The sequence below is a fragment of the Loxodonta africana genome, chromosome 4, assembly GCF_030014295.1.
Source record: "Loxodonta africana isolate mLoxAfr1 chromosome 4, mLoxAfr1.hap2, whole genome shotgun sequence".
Classification (NCBI taxonomy): Eukaryota; Metazoa; Chordata; class Mammalia; order Proboscidea; family Elephantidae; genus Loxodonta; species Loxodonta africana.
Window position 1 is genome coordinate 28,823,851 of NC_087345.1, and position 27,348 is coordinate 28,851,198.

General features: G+C 36.5%; 1 protein-coding gene across 4 annotated transcripts in view; it reads left to right on the forward strand.

Annotated features, from left to right (window-relative positions):
- The first annotated feature begins 438 nt into the window (after positions 1 to 438).
- The window catches only part of WASHC3 (WASH complex subunit 3), a 58,663-nt gene continuing 31,753 nt past the window's right edge, over positions 439 to 27,348 (forward strand). For 2 of the 4 annotated variants that reach the window (XM_003405295.3, XM_023538889.2), the window contains exons 1-5: positions 439 to 572; positions 1,143 to 1,241; positions 9,314 to 9,379; positions 16,110 to 16,217; positions 20,430 to 20,540. In XM_003405295.3, coding sequence (XP_003405343.1) covers positions 522 to 572; positions 1,143 to 1,241; positions 9,314 to 9,379; positions 16,110 to 16,217; positions 20,430 to 20,540 — 435 coding nt within the window. In that variant the 5' untranslated portion in view covers positions 439 to 521. The remainder of the gene's footprint in view (positions 573 to 1,142; positions 1,242 to 9,313; positions 9,380 to 16,109; positions 16,218 to 20,429; positions 20,541 to 27,348) is intronic. The other 2 variants (XM_010599726.2, XM_023538891.2) reach the window with 2 other exon arrangements.

A 27,348-nucleotide genomic window follows, 5' to 3' on the forward strand; every position in this document is an offset into this window, starting at 1 on the left:
ACATGAGAGGGACTCAACAGATTTGCTGAAAGACAACAATTAAAAATATTCGATGATACTCAACTAGTTATGGACATGAACCCCAAAAAAACCAATGAAACGATAAGCATTTAAAAGTATTCTTCATCCTATCCATCTTCACTTCCACCTCTCATTTCTAAGTGTGCAAGAGTGCAAAGCTCTTTCCAGATCACTGTAAGAATGCAATTCCTGATTTTTTTTTTTTTTTTTTTTGGCCCCCTTTTCAAGATTTTACCACCAAAACCTCAGCCTGGTTCAACCCTGCGGCCCCCAGTCTGACGTCACAATCTGGACCTAGAACTACCAATCCCAGAATGCTGAGCTCAGGGGCGGGCTCGCGGGGAGTCGCCGAGTGATTGGCGAGCGGAGGCATTTTCTTCCGGCGGAAGGGCTGAGGAGGCGGGGATTTGTGGAGGTGTCTGGGCGCTATTACCGGGTTGGGCGGGCCCTGTCTGGGAGGGGTCTGGAAGAGAGCCCTGGGTTCACCGCCAGCTGAGGAGATGGATGAGGACGGGCTTCCTCTCATGGGGTCGGGCATAGACTTGACCAAGGTTTGTAAAAGACGGAGTTGAACTTCTGGAGACCGGGGAGGAGGACGAGGAAGGGACGCCCCGTTCCCAGAAAGACCCCACTTCGCCAGGCCCCACCTTGTACCTGGCCCCGGGCCCCTCTTCTGCTGGCCTCGGGAGGGAGTCTTCACCTTTCACCTTGAAAAGGGGTCCCTCCAGAGCTGATTAAGGGGATGTTGTGCCTCTCCCAGCCTTCGCTTCCCGGGTAACGTGTCTCTGTGCCCGGAGACGAGCGACTGGCGACTTGGGCCCGTTGCGACCTCTTAACCCTACCTCTTTGATTCGGCCCCCACGTGTTTTTGTGTGTTTACCTGTGTTGCCTTTACCTGTAAAATTTGTGAATCCGGAGTCAATTCTCAAAATTTTATGTAGCTTCTATCGTCTTCGGACCCCCCACCTCACAGTTTATGAAAACAAGTTAATGACGATTGTCAATACTTCAAGAAACTCATATCACACAGCAAGACGCCCTGTTCCTATGCCCATATGTCAAAGGAATTGCACTGTGTACGTTCCTCCGGTACGAATCATGTTTGTTTTTACATAACACAGGTGCCAGCTATTCAACAGAAAAGAACGGTGGCATTTCTAAACCAATTTGTGGTGCACACAGTACAGTTCCTCAACCACTTTTCTACAATTTGTGAGGAGGTAGGTCCTGTGATGTTGGTTTATAGAGTAGCCTAGAAATCACTTTGCTTTTTTTGAGGATGGCAAATGGAGTTAAAGAAGAATCACTCTGTTCAGATTGGCCTCTTGTCACCCAGTTGTTTTGTTAAGCTAAAGTCAGTCCTGCACTCCACCTCTGCTGAATAGTGTTTTAAAGGTCTTTGGAAGATAGTTCAGTAAGACTTATTGTGGTTAAAAAAAAAAAAAGCTTATTGTGATTAAAGAGAATAAAAGGAATTCCAAGATTTCATAGTTGAAAACACTTGTGATTTTGAAATTTGTTACATGTGCTCTTACCCAGATATTTACATTTTTAAGTATATATTGTTTCAGTTTATCTTCAAATTGTTTTACATTCCTTGATCCAAACTGGAGCCCTGGTGGTGCAGTGTTAAAAGCTTGGCTGTTAACCATAAGGTTAACAGTTCAAATCCACCAGCTGCTCCTTGGAAACCCTATGGGGCAGTTTTACTCTGCCCTGTGGGGTCCCCATCAATCTAAATCCACTGGACAGCAACAGGTTTGGTTTGGTTTGATCCAAAAGATGCCCTGGAGAGGTAGCCTAGAAAGCTAACTTTGGCATCAGATGTCATTATGGAAATAAGAATATTTTCTGCAGATAACTCATAAGTGAGGATTAAGTACCAGATTAAGGAGTAGGTACCAAATCCAGGGATTCTTGTTCTTAAAAAAAAGATGGGTAAGGCAAATTGGAAACATGGCTTGAAATTAAGTTTAAGAAAGAAGAGAGAGAGGTAAATCAGGGGGATTAGATAATTCACTGGGGCTTAGATAGTTAGGTGAGTTGATTGATTAAACAATTTGAAGTTCATTCTGTTTCATATGAGGTAAATAGCCTTAGCTAGTAGAGTGTTACGTGTATTATTGTTACTACAATTTTTATGGAGATAGGAAAACTGTTTTCAGCGGATAAGATTCCTGCTGTTGTTTTTGCCTACTTATCAAAATCTTTTTACCGTCTCATTAAGACAAAAGAAAATAAAGTATGGTATGATATGCCAGTTGATAGAGTCAGGGGATCAAAACAGTGTGTTTTATCTAACAGCAGGTCCAGAGCCTAGGTGCTTGCTTCCATGTATTTTATTTTGTACTGTGCCTTTCTAATTGGAGATAGAATTGACTGAATAAAAAGCAGTAAGCCAAGGATTTAGCCCTTCACTTTTTATACCAGAGTAGGGTGAAGTATCTAGGTGGGGAGTATCTCAGGATTGTTAATAGAGAGGAGCAGATACTCCATCCCTATATGCTTCATCACCAGATTAAAAAATAGAATAAACAACAACAAAACAAGAAGTAAACACTCTTGTGAAAGCAACTTGATTGAGCTGCTCTAAGGCAGGGATAACCCCTCCTCATTGTAGTACCTAACAATTTTCAAAGCCTGGAGAGTGTTGTCTGTTTGACAGCTAAAGCAAAGATAACAATAATCATCACTTACTTACTGATTGCTTTTAAGCCTCATGCTTCACAAGTTTCCCCCATCTGTTCCTCTCTCAGCTTCTCCCCCAACTGTTTTGGCTATGTCACTACTTCCTAGTTCTTCGTGAACTCTGAGAAAAAGCTTATTGACCAAAAACTCAATAAGTTTAAAGTAGTTTGCCTCTTTCTCCTAAGGATGATAACCTGTGGTTGATTGTAAGTCTATTTTACAATTCACTTTAGAGGCTTGGATAATTGTGTCAGTTATAGATATGTTTGCTCAATGTGATGACAGTAAGGAAAAAACCAAACCTGTTGCTGTCGAGTCAATTCCAACTCATAGTGACCCTATAGGACAGAGTAGAACTGTCCCATAGAGTTTCCAAGGAGCACCTGATAGATTCAAACTGCCAACCTTTTGGTTAGCAGCTGTAGCTCTTTACTATGCCACCAGGGTTTCCGTAAAGACAATAACTAATATTTATCATGTGATTATTCTGTATTAGGCATTGTACTAAGTGCTTTACGTGATCATCATCACAGCCCAGCCATTTGAGAGAGGTTCAGTTATCCCAGTTATACAGAAACTGAGCTGTAGAAAGGCTTAAATCATTTGCTTAGACATTTATTCATTTGTTTGTTCATTCATTCATTCATCACTGGCTGCTGTATAACTTGCCCACAGCCACACAGCTAGAAAGTAACAGAGCTGGGATTCCATCTCTGGTCTATTAACTTGAAAAGCCAAAAACATCTTACTACCCGGTTACATTATACCTTCTGTTCTGAAAAAGAAGTTTGGTTGCATCATTTTTCAGTGAGAGAGTGCAGTGCTTTCTTTATAGTTATTTCATAATCTGTTTTTAAGGTTACTTTTCTTTGCTGTGTCTTGTCTTTTTGATGTAACATCTTTTTGATACGATAAATTCCAAAGATATATGTATTCAAGCATAAAGTGCCATTTTCTCCTGAGCTAGAATCAATATGGTATTTCAAAATGATTTTTAATTTGTTGATAATAACGTTACGACCTGTAGTCCTTGTTTACTTAAAACCTTAAACAGGAACCAAAATGACTATGTTTCCCTCCTCAAAAAATGAATGTCAACTTTTATTTTTTGAATTGGTGGAGAGCAGAGGGGTCAGAGGGTTTACGAAAAAAAAAAAAAACTTTTTTCCTCACAGGATTTGGTTTGAACCAAACCAAAACTATAGCAGTTAAACTCATGCTGGAATTGAATTTGAAACAAATTGCTAGAGCAGTTTCTTCATTAATAGTGCTGTGTTTAGAGTTCTATAATAAGGAGAAACCCTGAAGATCTAAACTTTCTATACTTTATGCATGCTATACTGTGCTACTTTGTCACTCTTCTAATGACAGGCACTAGAGTAGTAGAAAGGTTAGAAGGCAGAGAAGGGAAAGTAGTTGAATCAGATGCAAGTTACAGAATTACTTAGGGTCATCTTTTCTTCCTTCACAAATATCCTAGTAAGCACTTGTGTCCTGACCCTAGTCAGTAAAATCTTATGGTTTTCCACTGGGACTGCAAATTTACAAAATGGAGGGTAGCACAAGCTCTATGGCTATTGCAGGTAAAACTGAGTTTGGTGAATTGTAAAGTCAAAGATACTCTCTAAATAGATCACAGTCAGATGTGCTATTATGACTCAGACTTGTAACATGCATAGCATACTGGACTTTTAATCGTTTTTTAATATTCTAAAATTTTTTTTTCAAAAATCTTCAAGTACAGGGAAAAGTGCTGTGAATTCTCACATGAACTGAAAATATTTATGGCAGGGAGCCCTGGTGGCGCAGTGGTTAAGGTGCTTGACTGCTAACTGAAACATCAGCGGTTCGAAACTACCAGTGACTCCACTGGAGAAAGATGTGGCAGTGTGCTTCCATAAAGATTTACAGCCTTGGAAACCCTATGGGGTCGCTATGAGTCGGAATTGACTCAGTGGCAGTGGGTTTTGGTTTATCGTCTACATCCAGTATTTAAGCCAGCCATCAGACTTAACCTTCAACCAGATAATGTTTTTCTTAAAACCCTTGTTTGCTGCCACATATTTTACAACTGCTGAGCTTAAGTGTCAGATGAAGCTTAACAAAACTGTTGATTGCTTTCCGTTCTGGTTTCTAGGACATATACAACCCAGTGGTGTATAGCAAGAGATCCATTATTTAAAAATATGGTTTCTCTTTTAGAGACGTAGATATGCAAACTGGATATTTTATGACCCTGAAAAACCACTCTTTATTTTTCTTTCCATGTTCAACTAGTGGTTCCATATTTCTTCCTTTTGTCTTCTTTTTCACTTTAATAAAATGTTTTGCCTTAGAAATAGGTAGGTGATAAATCAAGAAGTTCTCAGTTTATCTGAAAAATTTCAGGTACATTGTAGTTTTGCCCGTTATCCCAAGCCAAGGCATTTCAGATTTATTTCAAATTATTCCAGAAATGAAAGGATGGTAATGGAAAAGACCATTACCTTTCCATTCCCTGTTTGCTAAAACTTTCAGGGGTGGGGACAGTTACTATCATTGATCATGTTACTTATACCATATCCATAGTCATTCATACTTTAGAACAGTGGTTTCAACCAGGGGACATTTGGCATTGTCTATAAAAAAAAATTTTTTTTTTAATTAACTTTTATTGAGCTTCAAGTGAACGTTTACAAATCAAGTCAAACTGTTTGTTTTTTTTTTTTTAATAGACATTTTTGGTTGTCACAACTGAGGGGTGCTACAGGCACTTAGTGGGTGGATGCCAGACATACTGCTAAACATCCTACAGTACATAGGACAGCTTCACACAACAAATAATAACCAGTCCAAAATGTCAGTGGAGCCCAGGTTAAGAAACTCTACATTAGAGGGATCTGGGAGTTGCAGAAGGAAAATGAAGAAGGCGTAAACATCTTAGAAATGAACGTCAGTAGCCCATAAATGAAACCAGGCTCATTGTCATTTGATAATAGCTTTTTTTAAGAAATATGTATGGAAACCCTGGTGGAGTAGAGGTTAAGTGCTGTGGCTGCTAACCAAAAAGTTGGCAGTTCGAATCCGCCAGGCACTCCTTGGAAACTCTACAGGGCAGTTCGACTGTCCTATAGGGTCGCTATGAGTTGGAATCGACTCGATGGCAGTGAGTTTGGTTTTGGCTGGGAAGAAATATATATATTCATGTATGTGATAGAGGTGATTACATGGAAATGGGCTCAAAACCATTTGTTTATGCTGGATTATCTTTGAAGAGCAGAGGTTCTGAATTGTGCTGTGGACCTTTTAGCAGTCCAGTAAAGCCAAATTACTGTTTTTAAGTGCATAAAATAAAATACGTAGGATTACAAAAGAAGCGATGAAATATCATCAAAATACTTTTAAAAACTCAAAATTATGGTAACACATCCTTTATTAAAGCATTAAATATGTGAGTGGCGTGTCTAATAATGACTAACTGTGAATTATGACAAATGTAAATAATTGAAAAATCTGCAGCAATTGTAATGTGATAAAAAAAATCTGTGATTTCTATGGGTGACAAAGCTATATGTCCTAATACTACTGTAATCCTGTTGATTAAGTTTAAAGTTGAAGAAAATGCTAAATTTAAGTCAGAGATAAATAAAAATAGAGATGTAGTTTTTTTTCACCCAGCCAGGTTCATGGACCCCAGGTTTAGAAAGACTGGGTAGGTGATTTTCTCAAAATCATATCAACAACAGGCTTTCCTCTTGGCTTGGGAAGATCTATGTTGTAATAAATTGTGTTGTTATTTTATTATCCATGAAGGCATTATCCATGTTCTCTAGAGCTGGTTTTTGAGGTTCTAAAATATTAAATGTGTTATCTGAAAATATAAAATACATCCTAAAAAAAAAAAAAAATTTTTTTTTAATGTTACGTATTGAAACATTTGAAAATCATTGCATAACATACCCAGCATCCCTACAAGAATTTGTAAATTAACAATTAGACTATTTTGGACATATTATAAAACTCAGTTTGTTCCTGAAATCTTCTTTACATTTGTCAATCTCATTATAAAATAGGGTGATAGTAGCAGTATGAAGCAAAAAGCTACTGCTTAAAATACCAATCCTTATAATTACTTTAAATTAAAAAAAAAAATTATTCTCAAACCAGTATCAAGGATATTTAGATAATGTTTTATAAATTAAAATATATTGATGTTTACAATAAATCAGCATCTTTCATGTCTCACATAGTTAAATCATTCATATAATCTTGATTTTTAAAAAAAATAAAGTCATTTCATTTTGGTGAGGTTTTTATTATGGTGGATGAAAATAGGTAAGGTGAGTGGCAAAGCAAAAAAATAGTTATACCAGACTAATCTGCACCCCTCAAAATATGAGAATCACTGCTCTAGAAAGTATAACTTATTTCTCCAAGCCTCTTTAAATTTTCATAGTTTTCCAAATAAACATTCTCATCCTTAGTTCTTATTTACTAAGATCTGTATTTCAGTCTTACCCTGTCTGAATCATTGAGTGCCCATTGGAATTAGGGACAAGTTAGTTTTATGCTATTACCCTGAAATGTTTTTTAAGCCATTTTTTAAAAATAATTTCAGAAAAACAACACCTGTGTTAGGAGATTTACCACGGTCAGAAAAATTTGATTCTCAGTATTTAGCACAGTAGCATCTTAGTCTTAATGAGAAGCAAATTGATTATTTGTTGGCCTTGAATAACAAAATTTGTGCCTAGGCAATACCCAGGAATTTTCCATCATGTTTCAAAAATGTAACATTGTTTCAAAAGTAGCATCTGAAGAGTATTGGCTGTGGAGTTGGAGTATTTGAGTTCAGATTATTTAATTTATGTGATGATACAGTTTTCTTATCTTTAAGATTAGCATATATTCCTACTTCATAGATTTGGTGTGAGAATTCAATTATTACGTTGCGTGTACAGGATAGCGTGTAAGGTAAATGCTCAAATGTTTCAATGATGATTATTGCTTAAAAGTATATACTGACATAGGCATGTAAAGACAAAAATTGATTTTTTAAAAATTCAATTTTGCCTTTTTCTGTATTCACTTAACTTTAATCAAACTAATGTGTGCATTTTTAAAACAAATTATAAATTACCATTCACTTTACAAATTTGCTGTAGGATTTCTTCAATTTCTAAGCTACTTTAATGAATTAAAAGATTGATTAAATTTGCCTAAATTTTATTCCCATGGTTTTCAGTAATACTCCTATAATTTAGAGAGGAATTCCTCTGTCTACGTTTTATAAACCTGTTTTTATGTTTCCATAAACCTTGTGTGAACAAATCCTGGATGTCAAAGTTAAACTTAGCCTGATTGTTCACTTTGAATGCCATTAAAACTAGATTCTGATGTTTTATTTCTAAATTATATTCTTCGTAGATACCAACATGCTCATCTTAAAAATAAGTGTCCTGTGAAGGAGCACTGACTACTTTGGGTTTTTTTCAGTTTTTCCCCCTCTTAATGTTGGCAAAATGACTGTCCTCAGGGTGTTAAAGTTCTGTTTATGCGTTAGTCAGGATTTTGTTAATATCCCAGAAAGCAGTCAGAATGCTGCATGCTCATCTGCCAACTCATAAACTGGCTAACTGCTTCTTGGACTGTGGGACTGAGTATAATAGTGTTTAGGAATAGGGCTTTTAAATAAAAGTTCTTATATAAATACTTTGTTTCTTTTATTTGTATGTGCGCGTATATCTCTATCTATAAATTATCTATCTATAGATTACTTAATTGTTCAGAGTAACTAGAGCATGGTAAACTCTTCATTCTGGTTTATCTCGGCTTTTGATAGTAGATTGCTTCTTTTTGGTTTTTCAGTACTCATTTTAATTTTTTGTCTTTTAATTCTTTCTCACATGAACCACTCATCTTCCAATTCATCCCTTTTGCTTTTCAAACTTAAAAAGTTTCAATTTGAGACCAATTGTATATGCTCATTATGTTTAAGTAATTTATAAAGGCAGATCCTGTCCCAGACTGTCTTTGGCTAATTTTTATTCTTTCTCTTGCTTTTCTATGAAGAATTTCTTCATTCATCAAAAATAATTATTAAGCTCCTGTTAACTGTCAGGTACTGTTCTGGGCACTCGGATACAGCAATGAACAAAAGACTCTGTACTCAGGGAGTTCACATTCTGGTCCCAGTGATTATTTATTGCTCTGATAATGAGTTTGATAAGAATGAAATTACAACTTTTTTTTCTGTGAATACAATTTAATAAAATAACTGTGAAGCATGCTAATGAAGATAGTAGAACACTCGAGTTCCCATTCCTACCTAAGTACATAACAGAAGTAGTGTATTAAAAAATGATAAATACATATACTACCAAAACCAAACCCAGCTCATAACGACCCTGTAGGACAGAGTAGAACTGTCCCATAGGGTTTCCAAGGAGCACCTAGTGGATTTGAACTACTGACCTTTTGGTTGGCAGCTGTAGCACTTAACCGCTACGCCACCAGGTTATCCACATATACAACAGTTTTTATTATTTTCAAATCTGTCCTTTGTTGTTAACGGTTTATTTTAATCAGAGACTTTATTCTGATGTATCTAATCTTTCTTTTTCAGAAACTGGCAGACCTTTCTCTTCGTATCCAACAAATTGAAACAACTCTCAATATTTTAGATGCAAAGGTTTGTATTCCTGAATAATTTATAGTATAAATTTTATTGTGCGTATACCAACTTTCTCAATCCTACTTAACTTTAATTGCATTTGAGAGTGAATTCAGGGTATCTTCACGGCAGTGGGTTTTTTTTTTTTTTTCTGCATGCATGAGGTGGCACTTGTGGTTGTTATTTCAAAATTCACTATAATTACAAAGGAAATGGTATTCGTTATGAACAGTTAACTGAGCCTGTTCAAATGTAGACATGGATACAGTGTTCGTTGCAGTAGTAGTCACACTAGCCAAAAGGTGGAAACAACCTAAATGCTTCAATAAATGAATGAATAAACAAAATGTGGTACATACACATAATGGAGTGTTACTCTGCCTTAAAGAGAAATGAAGTCCCGATACATGCGACAACATGGATGAACCTTGAAAACATTATGCTGAGTGAAGTAAATCTCAAAAGGACAAATATTGTATGATCCCACTTATGTGAAATATCTAGAATAGGCAAATATGTAGAGAACAAAGTCTACTAGTGGTTACCCAAGGGTGGAAGAGAGGGGAAAAGAAAGAGTCATTGCTTGGGAGACACAGAGCTTCTCTTAAGGGTGATGGAAAAATTTGGAAACAGATAGTGGTGATGGCTGAACAACATGATGAAGGTAATTAATGCCTCTGAATTATACATATTAAAAATGTTGAAATGGCAAATTTTCTAAGTATATACTCACCACAATAAAAAAGTAAATAAAGTTTTAAAAAATATAGAGATGGATTGAGGTTTCTTTCACTACTTGTCAAAAGTGTAATGTGAGTAATGTTTTAACAAATTGACCTGTTACATAGTTTACTTCATTTGATGGGAAATTCAAAATTATTTTAGTAGTTATCATTTGATAACACAGTAAGAAAATTACATTAAATTTAGATATCTCCAGATAAAAATCTGGAGACAGTACCAGCTGTTTTTCAGATACGTTAAAATGCTAATGAAGAGAACAGGTTTTGATGTCAGAAGCTGAAAGCAATAATTAGGAAAAACAGGTTTTTTGATTTGAAAACTTAAAAGATTTTGATAAATAACAGTGACATACTTAGATTTAACTTGATACCTGTGTTTTTCCTATTTATAATGTACTGGACACACTAGTATATTTTTGTGACTTTGTCCTTTTACCAAAAAAAAAAAAAAAAATGACTTGAAAAAATATTTATTGACTGTGAGGAATAGAAATGACATTAATATTTTAGAATAAGAACCAAATACTTAGTTTGTACATCTCCTTGTGGACTTGAGCAACTGTGTTTTTCTCAGAATATTTCTCTAGCTGAAAACAATTAGGATACCTGGTCTTGAACATTTTCAAGATATTCTTCTACCAGTTATACCCACTTGAAACTATTTGGACCATAGCCATTGTCTAAGTACTGTCATCAGTCAACAGTTCTCAATGAATATTGCTGCTTGAGAGCTTATTACCATTGGTTTTTTTCATTATCCTTTATTATGGGTATGTATCTCATTTTAATGTTTGAGGACCAAGTTAGAGTCCAAGGTCATAAGTGAAGTTACCAGATAGACAAGTTAACCTTAGTCATTTCCATGCCCATAGCATTAACCCCTAAACTGAGCCAAACATTATTTGACAGCATAATTTGGATATCAGTATGAAATCAGAGAAAGGGTTTGCATGGATCTGGCAAATCCAAACTGAAATGCTTAACCACTGACAGCATGCCCATCTTTTCTGTATGAAAAACAACACGTTTCAGTAACATTCCATTGAGGACTGTTTGAAAAAAAGTAAAAAGTCATACATTAATATGTGAAGTCAAGAGTTGTGTAATTTACCAGATAATTCAGACTTAAAATGTGCTACAGAACACTTTTGATAAAAAATATTTTTATAACAATTTTATAAGGTAAGTTTTCTTATCTCCATTTTACCGATGAGAGAATTGAGGCATAGGGAGGTTGGTACAAGGTCATACAGCTTATGAGAGGTAGAAGTAGGGCTTAAACCTGGGCAGTTTGACTCCAAAGCCCATGTTCTCGATCCTTACAGTATGATTCTATGTATTTTAAAAATAATTTCTGGAAAAAGAGTGGTTATAAATTAAATTATATTTTTGATAAATTCTTAAAGTATTTTGTTTCTGAATGTCTTTCACTTTTAAATATCTATGGCGTGGAGAATTTCCCACACCAAATTTGAGGTTTTATAGACCTATTTCCATAGTCATAAAACTTAATATAAAAACCAGTTGCCCACAGCTAACATCATACTCAATGGGGAAAGACCAAGAGCTTTCTCATTAAGATCAGAAACTGGACAGGGATGCCTACTCTCACCACTGCTACTCAACATCATTCTGGAAGTCCTAGCCAGCAGTTAGGTTAGAAAAATAAGAGGTGTTCAAATCGGAAAGGAGGAAGTAAAACTATTCCTTTTCACAGACGGCATGATCCTAAACATAGAAAAACCCAAAGAATATAGAAGAAACCTATTGGAGTTAGGAAATTAATTCAACAAAGTGGCAGGGCACAAGATCAACACGCAAAAATCAGTTAGGTTTCTATATATCAGCAGTGAGCAAGTAGAAAAAGAAATTAAGCAAACATTATTTACAATAATATCTAAAGAATAAAGTACCTAGGAATTAATTTAACCAAGAGGGTGAAGACATATATAGAAATTACAAAACAGCACTAAAAGAAATTAAAGAAGCTCCCCCTGAGGGACTGAATTACTGGGCTGAGGGCTGGGGACCATGGTCTCAGGGGACATCTAGTTCAGTTGGTATAAAATAGTTTATAAAGAAAATGTTCTGTATCCTAGTTTGGTGAATACCGTCTGGGGTCTTAAAAGCTTGTGAGTGGCCGTCTAAGATACTCCACTGCTTCCACCCCCATCTGGAGCAAGAGAGAATGAAGAAAACCAAAGATACAAGGGAAAGATTAGTCCAAAGGAATAAAAGACCACAACTCTCGCAGCTTCCACCGGACTGACTCTGGCACAACTAGATGGTGCTCAGCTACCACCACCAACTGCTCTTACAGGGATCACAATAGAGGGCCCTGGACATAGGTGGAGAAAAACGTAGAACAAAATTCAAACTCACGAAAAAAGAACAGACTTACTGGTCTGAAAGAGACTGGTGAAATCTAGACAGTATGGCCCCAGGACACCTTTACAACTCAATATGGAAGTCACTCCTGAGGTTCATCCTTCAGCCAAAGATTAGATAGGCCCATAAAACAAACAATAATACATGTAGCTCAACCATGTACATGAGACTAAAAGAGCAAACCAGCCCAGGGGCAAGGATGAGAAAGCAGGAGGGGACAGGAAAGCTGGGTGAATGGAAATGAGGAAACCAGTGTCGCGAAGGGGAGAGTGTTGACACATCACAGGGTTGGCAACCATTGTCACAAAACGATATGTGTATTTATTGTTTAATGAGAAACTAATTTGCTCTATAAACCTTCATCTAAAACACAATAAACACAACAACAAAAAAGAAAAATGCTAAATAAATGGAAGGACATTGCATATTCATGGATTGGAAGGCTTAATATAGTTAAGATGTCAGTACTACCCAAAAAAAAAAAGCAATCTATAAATTCAGTGCAGTCCGTATCATAATTCAAGTAGCTTTCTTTGCAGAAATGGAAAAACCATTCTTCAAATTTATACCGAAGGATAAAAACTGTCTCTTGACCTATGTACAGGCTAAGGGACACCAAATAGCTAAAGCAATCTTGAATAAAGTAGGAGGACTCACACTTCCTCATTTTAAAACATACTGTACAGCTACAGTAATTAGAACAGCACAGTACTGGTATAATAATAGACATATAGACAAATGGAATAGAATTAAAAGTCCAGAAATAAATCCATACATCTACGGTCAACTGATTTTTGACAGGGTTGGTAACTCCATTCAATGGGGAAGGAAGAATCTCTTCAATAAATGGTGCTGGGCCTCTTCAGGAGCAAGGAAGATTGAAGAAAACTAAACATACAAGGAAAAGATTAGTCCAAAGGACTATGGACCACATCTACCACGGCCTCCACCAGACTGAGTCTAGTATAACTAGATAGTGCCTGGCTACCACTACTGACTGCTCTGATAGGGATGACAATAGAGGGTCCTGGACAGAGCTGGAGAAAAATATGGAACAAAATTCTAACTCACAAAAAAAGACCAGACTTACTGGCCTGACAGAGACTGGAGAAACCCCGAGAGTATGGCTCCCAGGCACCCTTTTAGCTCAGCAATGAAGTCACTCCTGAGGTTCACCCTCAGGCAAAGATGAGACAGGCCCATAAAACAAAATGAGACTAAAGGGGCACAACAGCCCAGGGGCAAGGACTAGAAGGCAGGAGAGGACAGGAAAGTTGGTAATAGGGAACCCAAGGTGGAAAAGGGAGAGTGTTGACATGTTGTGGGGTTGTTAATCACTGTTATAAAACGATATGTGTACTGTTCAATGAGAAGCTACCTCTGTAAACCTTCATCTAAAGTACGATAAATAAATAAATGGTGCTGGGAAGATTGGATTTCCACATCCAGAAGAATGAAGATCTATGCCTCATACCATACACAAAAACCAATTGAAGATACTGTGTTTTTACACAAATAATGCACGCCTTCTGCATCCCTTTGCCTATAGCACCCTTCATCACAAGGCACCCTCACAAGCACCACCGTGCCAATCCTCTTCCACACGTTGCTGTAAAAAAAAAAAAGATTAGTGTAGTGCACCTAGAAAACTACCTTGCCAGGGGAGGGCACAGCTGGCAAACAAATGCAGAAGGTGCACATTATTTGCATAAAAAATCAGTAGATCAAGGACCTAAATATGAAAACTAAAACCATGAAATTCTTAGAAGAAAATGTAGGGGCGATATTTTAGAACCTGGTGTTTACCAATAGATTATCAGATATGACAAGAAAAGTTTGAGCAATAAAAGACAAAATAGATAAATAGAACCTTATAAAAATTAAATACTTTTATACATTTCAGAGTGCTTAACAAAGTGAAAAGACAACCTACAAATTGGGAGAAAATTTTCGGAATCCACCAAGGAGCACCTGGTGGATTTGAACTGCTGACCTTTGGTTAGCAGCTATAGCACTTAACCACTACAGCACCAGGGTTTCTTATCAGCAGTTAACCAAACCAAACCAAACCCACTGCCGCCAAGTCGATTCCAACTCATAGCGACCCTATAGGACAGAGTAGAACTGCCCCATAGAGTTTCCAAGGAGCGCCTGGTGGATTCGAACTGCTGACCTTTTGGTTAGCAGCTGTAGCACTTAACCACTACGCCACCAGGGTTTCCTATTAGCAGTTAGGGAGTTGCAAATCAAATCATAATGAGATATCACCTCACCCCCGTAAGGATGGTAATGATTAAAAAACATGGAAAACAACAGGCGTTGGTGAGGTTTTGGAGAAACTAAAACACTCCTCCATTGCTGATGGGAATGTAAAATGGTGCAGCCACTATGGAAAACAGTTCGGCAGTTCCTCAAGAAGTTGAACATAGAACTACCATGTGACCCAGCAATCCCAATCCTAGGTATATACCCAGAAGTGAAGAAAGGAACACAAATGGAAGCCTGTACACCAGTGTTCATTGCAGAACTTTTTACAGTAGCCAAAAGATGGAAACATCTGAAATGTCTATCAGCAGGTTAATGAATAAACAAAATGTGGTATATACATATAATGGAATGTTATGCAACTGTAAAGAGAAATGAAGTTCTGGTGCATGCCACAATAAAGATGGACCTTGACATAGATGAACCTGGGATGCCGAATCAAACAATTCAGCTCTAAAAAGGCACTTCTTAGGCAGCTGGTAATTAATAGAACAGTACTTCTCAAATTTCAAACGTTATGCTGAGTGAAATAAATCAGTTGCACAAGGACAGATGCTGTATGATCTCACATGAAATGAGTAAATACCATATTTTTACGCAGGTAACACACACTTTCTGTATTTGTTTGCCAGCCTCGCCCTCCCCCTTTGAGGCATTTTTGTAAACACGCTGTGCTAAATTTTTTTACAGCATTATGTGGAAGAAAATTGGCATGGCAGCACTTGTGAGGGTGACTTGTGGGGGGAGGGCGTAGCTGGCAAACAAACACAGAGGGCTCGTGTTATCTCCGTAAAATTAGGTACATAGAAACCAAAGGTTATTAAATGGCTACCAGAATTGGGAGGGAGGGGAAAAGGAAAGTTTTTGTTTGGGGGCATTGAGTTTATGCTAATGGTGGTGCAGTATTTTGGAAAAGGACAACAATATCGGTAGAACAACATAAAAATGTAATCAATGTCATTGAATTGTAAATGTGGAAGTTGTTGAACTGGTGAATATTTTGGTATGTATGTTTTCACCATAATTAAAAACAAAAAGCAAACAAACAGTTGCCATCGAGACACTGCCAACTCACAGGGACCCCACGTGTGTCAGAATAGAACTGTGCTCCATAGAGTTTTCACTGACTGATTTTTTGGAAGTAGATCACCAGGCATTTCTCTCGAGGCACCTTTGGGTGGACTCAAATGGCCAGCCTTTCTGTTAGCAGCCAAGCACTTTAACTACATCTCCTGGGGGCTTCAAATTTAATATAAGACAGCTGTTTGAAAATAACAAACCTAGAAACATATAGTGTTTATTTATGAACCTACCTTCACTCGCATATTCTAACACTAATTTTTTTTTTTCAGTTGTCATCTATTCCAGGATTAGATGATGTCACATTTGAAGTACCTGCTGTAAGTGTCAATAGTGTCAAAAATGGACCACAGTCTGAAGCCACTTCAGTGCAATCACGGGTAAGTGTTTAAGTTCCAGGAAACATAAGCACATCTTCTTGGTTGCTTGATGGACCCAACCAGCAGATTTGGAAGGAAGGAAGAAAACTAAAAATGTAAAAATTTTAATAGTAAAAATTTAAAATCTTAAGTAAGATAGAAAATGAAGTTTGAAAAAAATTAGCTGTTTTAGTTTGTTATTTTGACAGGGCTTCCTGAAATTAATATTCATAAACTTGATTTATACAGGACTAGGGAAAAGTTAAATATAATTATTTCCTTCAAGTTTATTATGGAAATTTTCCAAGTTCTTGTAAGAAATGTACTTTAAAATATTTTACCATAAAATTTTTGAACATATACAAAAATAGTGCAGTGAACACCCACATACCAATTACCCAGATTCATCAGTTATTAAGATTTGCACAATTGCAAATTGTCCCTACTGAAGTGAATTCCAGACAACATTTCATTTCACCCTTGTATAATTCCGTGAATAGCTCTGAAAAGGCTTGACCTCTTCTTATATAACCACAGTGCCTTTATTATGTACAGTATAATTATCAGTAATTCCTTGGTATCCTCTAGTGGCTTTGGCATCACCTGAGGACTCGTTGGTAATGAGAATCTGAGGCTTCACCCCAGGCCTGTGAGTCAGAGTCTACATTTTAACAAGACCCCTAGGTGATTCATAGGGTCTTGAACTTTGAGAAGTAATGTCCTATTATATACCAGTTCTCTAAAAAGTATCTTTTTACAGCTAATTTGTTTAATTCAGCATCCAAGTAAAGTAAAGGCCATGCTTTACAATTGGTTATCATGTCTTGAGAAGCAAGTGGTTAAAACACTTGGCTGCTAAAAGGCTGGTGGTTCAAACCCACCAGTCACTCTCGGGGAGAAAGATGTGACAGCCTGCCTCCATAGAGATTTACAGCCTTGGAAACCCTGTGGAGTAGTTCTGCTCTGTCCCGTAGGGTCTCTATGAGTTGGAATCATCTCCGCAGCAGTGAATTTGGTTTGGGTTTCATTATGTCTTCATGTTCATTTCTGCTTCTGTAGAAATTTGAGTTATTTTTTTTAACCTCAAGAAAATAAAAAAGGCTTCATTGTTTGAGAAGATATTCTAGTATGTCTCAACGAGGTATTAAAATTCAAATAAAAACAATCACTAAAATGCTGGCCAAACAAAGTAGTACTAAACAAATAACCTTCCTATCTGTGTGGAATTCTGCATTTGTATATAGAGGTACTTTTCACCAGATATTTTCTAGGTTTAATGATGATGAAAATAGCTAACACTTAAAGAGTGCTTACTAAGTCCCAGGCATGATTATAGTTGCTTTTCATAAATTAACTCATATCCTCACAACAGCCCTATGAGGTAAGTACTATACTATTACTCCTACTTTATAGATAGTACGTCAAATGAGGCGTGTTGTTGTGTGCCATGGAGTCGATTCTGACTCATAGCGACCCTATAGGACAGAATAGAACTACCCCATAGGGTTTCCCAGGCTGAAATCTTTGCGGGAGCAGGTCACCAGGTCTTTTCTCCCTTGGAGTGGCTGATGGGTTCCAACTTTTCCGTTATAGCTGAGCGCCTAATTATTACACCACCAGGACTTGCCAGAATAAGGTATAAAAAAGTTTAGAATTTGTTTAAAGTCAAACAGTAACTGTAAGAGTGAAAATTTTAACCCATGCAGTCTGGTGCCAATAGTCCTCGCACTTACACACCACACTACACAAAACACTGCACTTGACAACATTAAACTACACTGTCTTCAGTGCTTGTGTCCAATTTATTAAACATACTGAACATATGCGGTGCAAGACCCTGTAAGAGGAGCCGTATATTTAGATATAGTATGTATTTTGGGGATGAATTAGATGATTATTCACTTAACAATTAGATATTAGAAAATTTAGTATTCATATAATTAATATAGCAAATTCCACTATGATGGCCGCTGAAGTATATATAATATGTAAGAGGAAATCCAGATGTTGTTGAGAATTTTAACTTTAGAAGATTCTTTCAATTAAATATACAAAAAAAAAAATTGCCATCCAGTTGATTCTGACACATAGCAAATCTAAAGGACACCCTTCTTTGAAAACAAGATATCTGTAAAGGATATTAAGAAAGTCTTTGCATTAGTAGTTATTCTTTGTCGGACACTAGTTGTCATAAAATGTTTCTATAAAATTTTTAAGTGATATCTGTCTAGCTTTGAATATTAATTTTCCAGGTGCTCTTATGAATGCCATCTATATGTATTTTAAAACCTAATTTATGCAGTTGTGTTGGCCTTTGCCTATTTAAGGCCCCAAAACATTGATTACCACTAATCACGCTGAATTTTATAACTTGCCTTGCAAATTTAGAATGAACGGGTATATCTCTGGGCAAGCGCTTATGTAAAAACCGTATATTAATTCACTTGGAGGATTGATGAAATCCTGTTGACTTCCCAAGTTTTTATGGTAAAGCTCTTTATTGATTAGCTCAGTGAAAATAACTGTTCAGCGTGTTCTTAATATATAAATCAACATCTTGTTTCTTCTTCATTGTTTATAAATAGGTATATTATCTGTCATTGTTTTGAAATGAACTTAAGTATTTGCTTAACACAGAGTTCCCATTGACGTTACCGTCAATTCAATTATCAGATAAAGGGTAATAATGCACTTTTTAAAAAAAAATTATTTATCACAACCTGTAACCTGTATATGAGTCAAAGACTTAAGGTTTGTATACTGATTTTTCTGCAACTTTAATTCATGGTTCAGATTTTATCATTATTCACAGTAGAGGATCTAATTGTACCGGTTGATACTAATTTGAGAATAAAATGAAGGACAGTTGAGAGATATGATAAAGCATTTAATGGGTCGTAATTAAACCTTGTTGAGGTCTGGTTATAAGGAAGAGTTAACAGTTGAAAGTTGGAAATCCATTAGGCCAGTATATATAACTTGCATTTGCTCCATTGTGCTGTTGTATGAATTTATTGCTCATAAATTTTTTAGTAATGTACTTGGGTCTAGTTTAAACTTTTTTATTTAATTAACAATGTCTTGGACTTTTTGTATTTATGTGTAATATATATATACTCAGTTTTGAAATACTTAATGGTATCATATTAGGAGGAGAAATCTAAAAGATTTTTGCATTTTTATTTGCTTCAGAATTTTTGACATATTTAATTTATATTTGAATTATCTGAGGAAAAATCTTCACAGCTACAATTTGCATTCATATTCTAAAGACTGTGAAGACTTTAAGATATTTCTTGATTTTTCTACATTGCAGTATAGATAATAGACATAATATCGATTTCATTCTGTTAAGGAAATTCCTCCTAATGCTGATACACAGATGTTGAGTGAGATTCACAAATGTATTATGTTATGTATTATAATGTATTATAAGTGCTGAATTCGTTAGAAAAATCAAGTACTGTATACAGACAGCCCTTGATTTGTACTTAAGCAAGGGCACAGTTCCAATATCGACAAGTTTCAGTTAAGACCATACTCTGCAAAATAAGGACTGCTTGTAATACAAAAGCATTTTTATCAAAAAAGACCATTCCTCAGTATTCTTTGTTGTAAGTAGTACTTAGTATTTAATCTTCACCACTCATTGGACAGTGTCACCACTAAGAGTTCCATCTGCAGCTGAAATTTTAAAAAATAGATCATTTTGTTGAGAAATAGGTTTCTCTTCTAAAAATTCTGCAGACATTGCTTTCTAAGAAGTCAGAATAGCCATGCCCACTTAGATTAAGATAATTTAATAAATGAGAGGTTAAGTCTGGTAGATACCTAGGAAATCAGTCATTGCCTGTTAAGTGTAAACTAAATGGTTTGATTAGCTTTATTAAAGGTTTTTTTTAGATAATATGTCCACCTGTAGTTCATGTTTTATACCAGCGCTCTGGGGACAAGTAAAGCAGGATTTTAATTTTTTTACTGCCATGAATATATGCGTTTTAAGGAACAAGTAGTGTTGATAGTAAATGTAGCTTCCTCTGAGGTAATATTTAAGCATTTGTAGCTATTTGGAAACATGTATTCCATAATTAAATTATTGGTACTCAAATTTAGAATATGATTTTTTTCTGATATTGAATGCTTTAGAGTTATAAAAAGAAATATCCCTTTTAAGTAACATGATGGACTTCTTTTGTGAATTGTCTGAAGATTTACACATAGTACTCTCTACAGCAGAACAGTGTACAAGACTCTGGACCACGGGAAGGTGAAGTAGCAGCAGAAAATATCTTAACTGTAGCCAAGGATCCAAGATATGCCAGATATCTCAAAATGGTTCAAGTGGTAAGCGAATTTGGTCTGTCTTCTCTGTCTAGCAGCCTCATTTAAAATTCTTAACCCTCGAAGTTTTATTGTTGTTTTTTCAATCTGAGAAAACTGCTAAACTGAGCAACCAAGTTTCTACTCTCTTCTTTCCTGTGCTTAATTTTACCCTAATAAAAAGTAACCAGAAGTCAAATCTTTCTAATTAAAATTGATTTCACATTTCAAATTAACATAGTTTTTGATTTAATATAGATTTATGTGATTTTTTTTTTGCTTTACCCAAAGCTATCAATGCAAATCTTGGATGTATCAGAAAGAGGAATGAAAGTGGACTGTTCATTTGGTAAATCGTGTACTTTAACTTAATTCCCATATATAAGCACAAATAAGGAACCCTGATGGCACAGTGGTTAAGGGCTCGGCTGCTAACCAGAAGGTCGGCAGTTCGAATTCACCAGTTGCACTGGATACGCTATAGGGCAGTTCTGCTCTGTCCTATAGGGTCTCTGTGAGTTAGAATGTGTTTTTTGTATTTCCATTCTGATGTTCATCAACCAATGATTTGGTTTCTAGAAAGAAGCATAAGTCCCTCGGCTATGTAAAATAATGTGTTTAATACTATATGACATCAGAATTCATATTTTTCCTAAGGAATCATAACATGGCATGATATCAAAAATATTTGCAGTTATCTGTAACAGTAGAAGCTAATTGCTTTTCATTTCTATAGAGTCCTCTTACAGTGATTGAAGGAACTGTATGTCCATTTTTTTTCTATTAATCAAAAAGTTAATACATATATAAAATTCTATTATCAGACAAAACAACTACCAATAATAAAGTAGAACAGATTTGTTTTGCTCTTCATGGCATTGTTTATCACCAGAAAAATTTAAAAACCAATAATCCCTGATAAGCAGAAAGAATGTTGTTGTTGCTGCTGTTAGGTGCTGTTGAGTTGGCTCCAACTTGCAGTGACCCTGTGTATAACAGAACAAAACTTTACCGGGTCCTGTGCCATCCTCACAATCGTGGCTGTGTTTGAGCCCATTGTTGCAGCCCCTGTGTCAGTCCATCTCATTGAGGGTCTCCCTCTTTTTCGCTGACCTTCTAGTTTATCAAGCATGGTGTCCTTCTCCAGAGATTGGTCTCTCCTGATAACATGTCCAAAGTAAACGGGACAAAGTCTCCTCATCCTCGCTCTAAGGAACGTTTTGGCTGTACTTCTTGCAAGACAGATTTGTTCGTTCTTGTGGCAGTCCGTGGTATATTCAGTATTCTTCACCAACACTGTAATTCAAATGGATCAATTCTTCTTTCTTTTTCATTGTCCAGCTTTCACATGCATATGAAGTGATCAAAAATACCATGGCTTGGGTCAGGTGCACCTTATTCACCAGAGTGACATCTGTGATTTTTGAGATTCTAAAGAGGTCTTTTGTAGCATATTTATCTAATGCAGTATGTCCTTTGATGATTTCTTGACTGCTGCTTCTGTGGGCATTCATTGTTGATCCAAGTAAAATGAAATTCTTAAAAACTTCAATATTTTCTCCATTTGTCATGATGTTGCTTATTGGCCCATTTTTGAAGATTTTTGTTTGCTTTATGTTGAAGTATAATCCATATTCAAGGCTGAAGTTTTTTTTTATCTTCATCAGGAAGTGCTTCAATTTTTCTTCAAGTTCAACAAGCAAGATTCTGACATCTGCATATTGCAGGTTATTAATAAACCTTCTTCCTATTTTGATGCTGTGTTCTTCATATAGGCCAGCTTCCTGAATTATGTGCGCAGTTTACAGATTGAATAAGTATGGTGAAAGGATACATCCTTGACACACACCTCTTCTGATATTAAGCCATGCAGTACCCCCTTGTTCTGTTCAAACAACTGGCTCTAGATCTATGTATGGGTTCTCTTGATCCCAATTAAGTGTTCTGGAATTCCCATTCTTCGCAATGTTATCCATAATTTGTTATGGCCCACACAGTCTAATGCTTTTGCATATTCAAGAAAACACAGGTAACCATCATTCTGGTATTCTCTGCTTTTGACTAATACCATCTGACATAATGATATCCCTTGTTCCGTGTCCTCTTCTGAATCTGGCATGAATTTCTGGCAGTTCCCTGTCAATGTATGGCAGCTATCTTCAGCAAATTTTATTTGTATGTGATATTAATGATATTGTTTAAGAATTTCCACATTCTGTTGGATCACCTTTCTTTGGAATGGGCATGGATATGGATCTCATCTAATCAGTTGGCCAGGTAGCTGTCTTCCAGATTTCTTTGCATACATGAATGAGTGTTTCCAGCATTTCATCCATTTGTTGAAACATCTCAATTGATATTCCATCAGTTCCCGGAGCCTTATTTTTCACCAATGCCTTCAGTGCAACTTGGACTTCTTCCTTCAGTATCATCGGTTCTTGATCATATGCTTCCCCTGAAATGGTTGAACATTGACCAGTTCTTTTTGGTACAGTGATTCTGTGTATTCTTTCTATCTTCATTTGATGTTTCCTGCGTCATTCAACATTTTGCCCATAGAATCCTTTAATATTTCAACTTGAGGCTTGAGTTTTTTCTTCAGTTCGTTCTGAGTGTGTTCTTCCCTTTTGATTTTCTAACTGCAGATCTTTGCACATTTCATTGTAATACTTTCTCTTGGCTCATTTAAAGACTAAGGAGCCCTGGTGGTACAATGGTTAAGCGCTCGGCTGCTAACTGAAAGATTGTCAGTTTGAACCCATCAGCTTTTCTGTGGGAGAAAAGACTGGGCGATCGGTTCCCGTAAAGACTACAGTTTGGGAAACGATATGTGACAGTTCTCGTCTGTCCTATAGGGTCTCTATGAGTCAGAATCTACTCCGCGGCATACAACAACAATATTTAAAAACTACAGTGGTGCCTGTGGAGATGAGAAAATATATTCATTTTCCATAGCTGTCAGAAATTGACTTGTCATTTTCAAAATTCTTGGATTGACAGCATCCTAGGCATTAAGCTCAGAAAAAAATAAATCAGACTGGGTGGGGCCAAGTGGCTAACTAGCCAGAAGCTTGTGCTGAACGCTCTTGCAACAAAGACCCAAAAAAAATGAATTGATTACATATATGACAACCTACGAACCCTGAGCAGTGGAGAGGCAGTTTTTGGAGGTCTGATACCACTCCACCTATTAAACAGAGCCCTCACCTACCCACAGCAGGGAGCTGAGGACTGAGGCTCCATCCATGCCACCTAGTCACCCGCGAAAGGGGTGTTAGGATAGTGGTGCCTACCAGTCTTTACAGGTATAAGCATTGGGTGCCTCACGTACAGCTGCAGAGCCCACACACCAGAGCACTCTAGAGAACAGAGACACTCCTTCCTCACTGACACGTGGGGGAAGCCTGTCAGCACCCTGCCCTCCTCAGAGTGTGACCCCCTGCCACTACCAGAAACCAGTGCATACAGCCATCACCGCTACTCCTCTAAGAAAGTAGGTGAGACCCTATACCACACACTAGCTGACCAACTATCAGGACACCTGAGCTGAATCTATTCAAGAATAGTGAATGGACTCATAGGCTCATATACCTGGTAACAGTTCTAACCATCTGGTAACAGGACATTAGTGCTTCAAAAGCTCCAATAATCAAGTTAGTGCACTCTAGTAGCCTATCTGGGTATATTGAAACAAAACAAAGCAAGAAGATTGGATACAGTGAGCAAACATAAAATGAATTATTACAATAACTTATAGGTGGCTTGGAGACAGCAGTTGATATCAAACCACATAAAGAAGCAGACCGTGATTGCTTCTACAAACTACCAAAACAGAGAATCAAAGTCTCTCCCAGATGAAGATGTATTCCTGGAATTGCCAGGTATAGAATACAATGGACTGATATACAGAATGCTTTAAGACATTAGGAACAAAATCAGGCAATGTACAGAAAAAGCCAAGGAACACACAGAAAAAGCAGTTGAAGAAATTGAAAAGATTATTCAAGAAAATAATGAAAAATTTAATAAGCTGCAAGAATCCATAGAGAGACAGCATTCAGAAATTCAAAAGACTTAACAATAAAATTACAGAATTAGACAACTCAATAGAAAGTCAGAGGAGCAATATTGAGGAATTGGAATGCAGAATTGGGGAGATGGAAGATAAGGCACTTGACACCAATATATTTGACGAATAACCAGGTAAAAGAATTTTTAAAAAATGAAGGAACCCTAAGAATCATGTGGGACTGTATCAAGAAGAATAACTTGCAAGTGATTGGAATTTCAGAACAGGAAGGGATAGCAGAAAATACAGAGACAGTTGCTGAAGATTTGTTGGCAGAAAACTTCCCTGACATCGTGAAAGATGAAAGGATATCTATACAAGATGCTCATCGAACACCATACAAGGTAGATCCCAAAAGGAAGTCACCAAGACATATTGTCATCAAACATGCCAAAACCAAAGATAAAGAGAAAATTTTAAGAGCAGCCAGGGATAAGCGAAAAGTCACCTTCAAAGAAGAATCAATAAGAGTAAGTTCAAACTACTCAGCAGAAACCATGCAGGCAAGAAGGCAATGAGATGACATATATAGAGCATTGAAGGAGAAAAACTGCCAGCCAAGAATCATATATCCAGCAAAACTGTCTTTCAGATATGAAGCTGAAATTAAGTCATTTACAGATAATCACAAGCTTAGAGCGTTTGCAAAAACCAAACCAAGACTACAAGAAATACTAAAGGGAATTCTCTGCTTAGAAAATAAATAATGTCAGATATCAGCACAACACTAGGGCACAGAGCATCCTGATATCAACTTAGATGGGGAAATCACAAAAATGAAATAAGATAAAAATTAAAAAAAAAAAAAACACTCAAAACAGGGAATCACCAATGTCATCATGTAAAAGATGACAATAATCAATAAAGAGGGACTAAATACAGTACACATAGACCTTCCATGTGGAGAGGAAATCAAGGCAATATAGGGAGATACAGGTTAGGTTTATACTTAGAAAAATAGGGGTAAATATTAAGGTAACCACAAAGAAGACTAACAATCCCATACTTCAAAACAAAAACCAACATAAATATAAGACTCAGCAAAAACAAATTCAGCTGCAGTGAAAAAGAGGAACACACAATTTACAAAGAAAAACTTCTCAGCACAAAAAAGTAAGTGGAAAAATGAAACTGTCAACAACACACAAAAAAGGCAACCAGAGGACAGCACTAAACTCATACCTATCTGTAATTACACTGAATGTAAATGGATTAAGTGCACCAATAAAGAGACAGAGAGTTGCACATTGGATAAAAAAACATAATCTAGGTATATGCTGCCTACAAGAGACACATCTTAGACTTGGAGACACAAACAAACTAAAACTCAAAGGATGGAAAAAATATATCAAGCAGACAATCTAAAACGAGCAGGAGTGGCAATATTAATTTCTGACAAAATAGACTTTAAAGTAAAATCCTCCACAAAGGATAAGGAAGGACACTATATAATGAATAAAGGGACAATTTACCAGGAAGGTATAACCATACTAAATATTTATGCACCCAGTGACAGGGCTGCAAGATACATAAAACAAACACTAACAGCACTGAAAAGTGAAATAGACAGCTCCACAATTATAGTAGGGAACTTCAACACACCATTTTCGGTGAAGGACAGGACATCTAGTAACAAGCTCAATAAAGACATGAAGGACAGGACATCTAGTAACAAGTTCAATAAAGACATAGAAGATATAAATGCCACAGTTAACCAACTTGACCTCATAGACATATAAAGAACACTTCACCCAACAGCTGCAAAGTATACTTTCTTTTCTAGTGCACATGGAACATTCTCTAGAATAGACCACATGTTAGGTCATAAAGGAAGCCTTTGCAAAATCCCAAACATTGAAATATTACAAAGCATCTTTTCAGACCATATGGCCATAAAAGTAGAAATCCATAACAGAAAAAGCATGGAAAAGAAATCAGATACTTAGAAACTGAACAATACCCTGCTCCAAAAAGACTGGATTAAGGAACACATGAAGGATGGAATAAAGAAATTCATAGAATGGAATGAGAATGAAAACACTTCCTATCAGAACCTTAGGGACACAGAGAAAGCAGTGCTCAGAGGTCAATTTATATCGATAAATGCACACATCCAAAAAGAAGAAAGGGCCAAAATCAAAGAACTGCCCCTACAAAGTGAACAAATAGAAAGAGAGCAACAAAAGAAACCCTCAGACACCAGAAGAAAGCAAATAATAAAAATTAGAGCAGAATTAAATGAATTAGAACAGAAAAACAATTGAAAGAATTAACAAGACCAAAAGCTGGTTCTTTGAAAAAATTAACAAAATTGATAAACCATTGGCCAGACTGACAAAAGAAAAACAGGAAAGGAAACAGATAACCTGAATAAGAAATGAGATGGACGATATCACACCAGACCCAACTGAAATTAAAAGAATCATATCAGATTACTATAAAAAATTATACTCTAACAAATTTGAAAACCTAGAAGAAATGGATGAATTCCTAGAAACACACCACCTACCTAAACGAACACAGAGGTAGAACAACTAAATAGACCCATAACAAGAGATTGAAGAGGTAAGCAAAAAAAAAAAAACCAAACCCAGTGCCTTTGAGTCGATTCCGACAAAACTCCCAACAAAAAAACGCCCTGGCCCAGACGGCTTCACTGCAGATTTCTACCAAACTTTTTTTTTTTTTTTCAGAGAAGAATTAAGACCATTACCACTACAGGTATTTCAGAGCATAGAAAAGGACGGAATACTCCCAAACTCG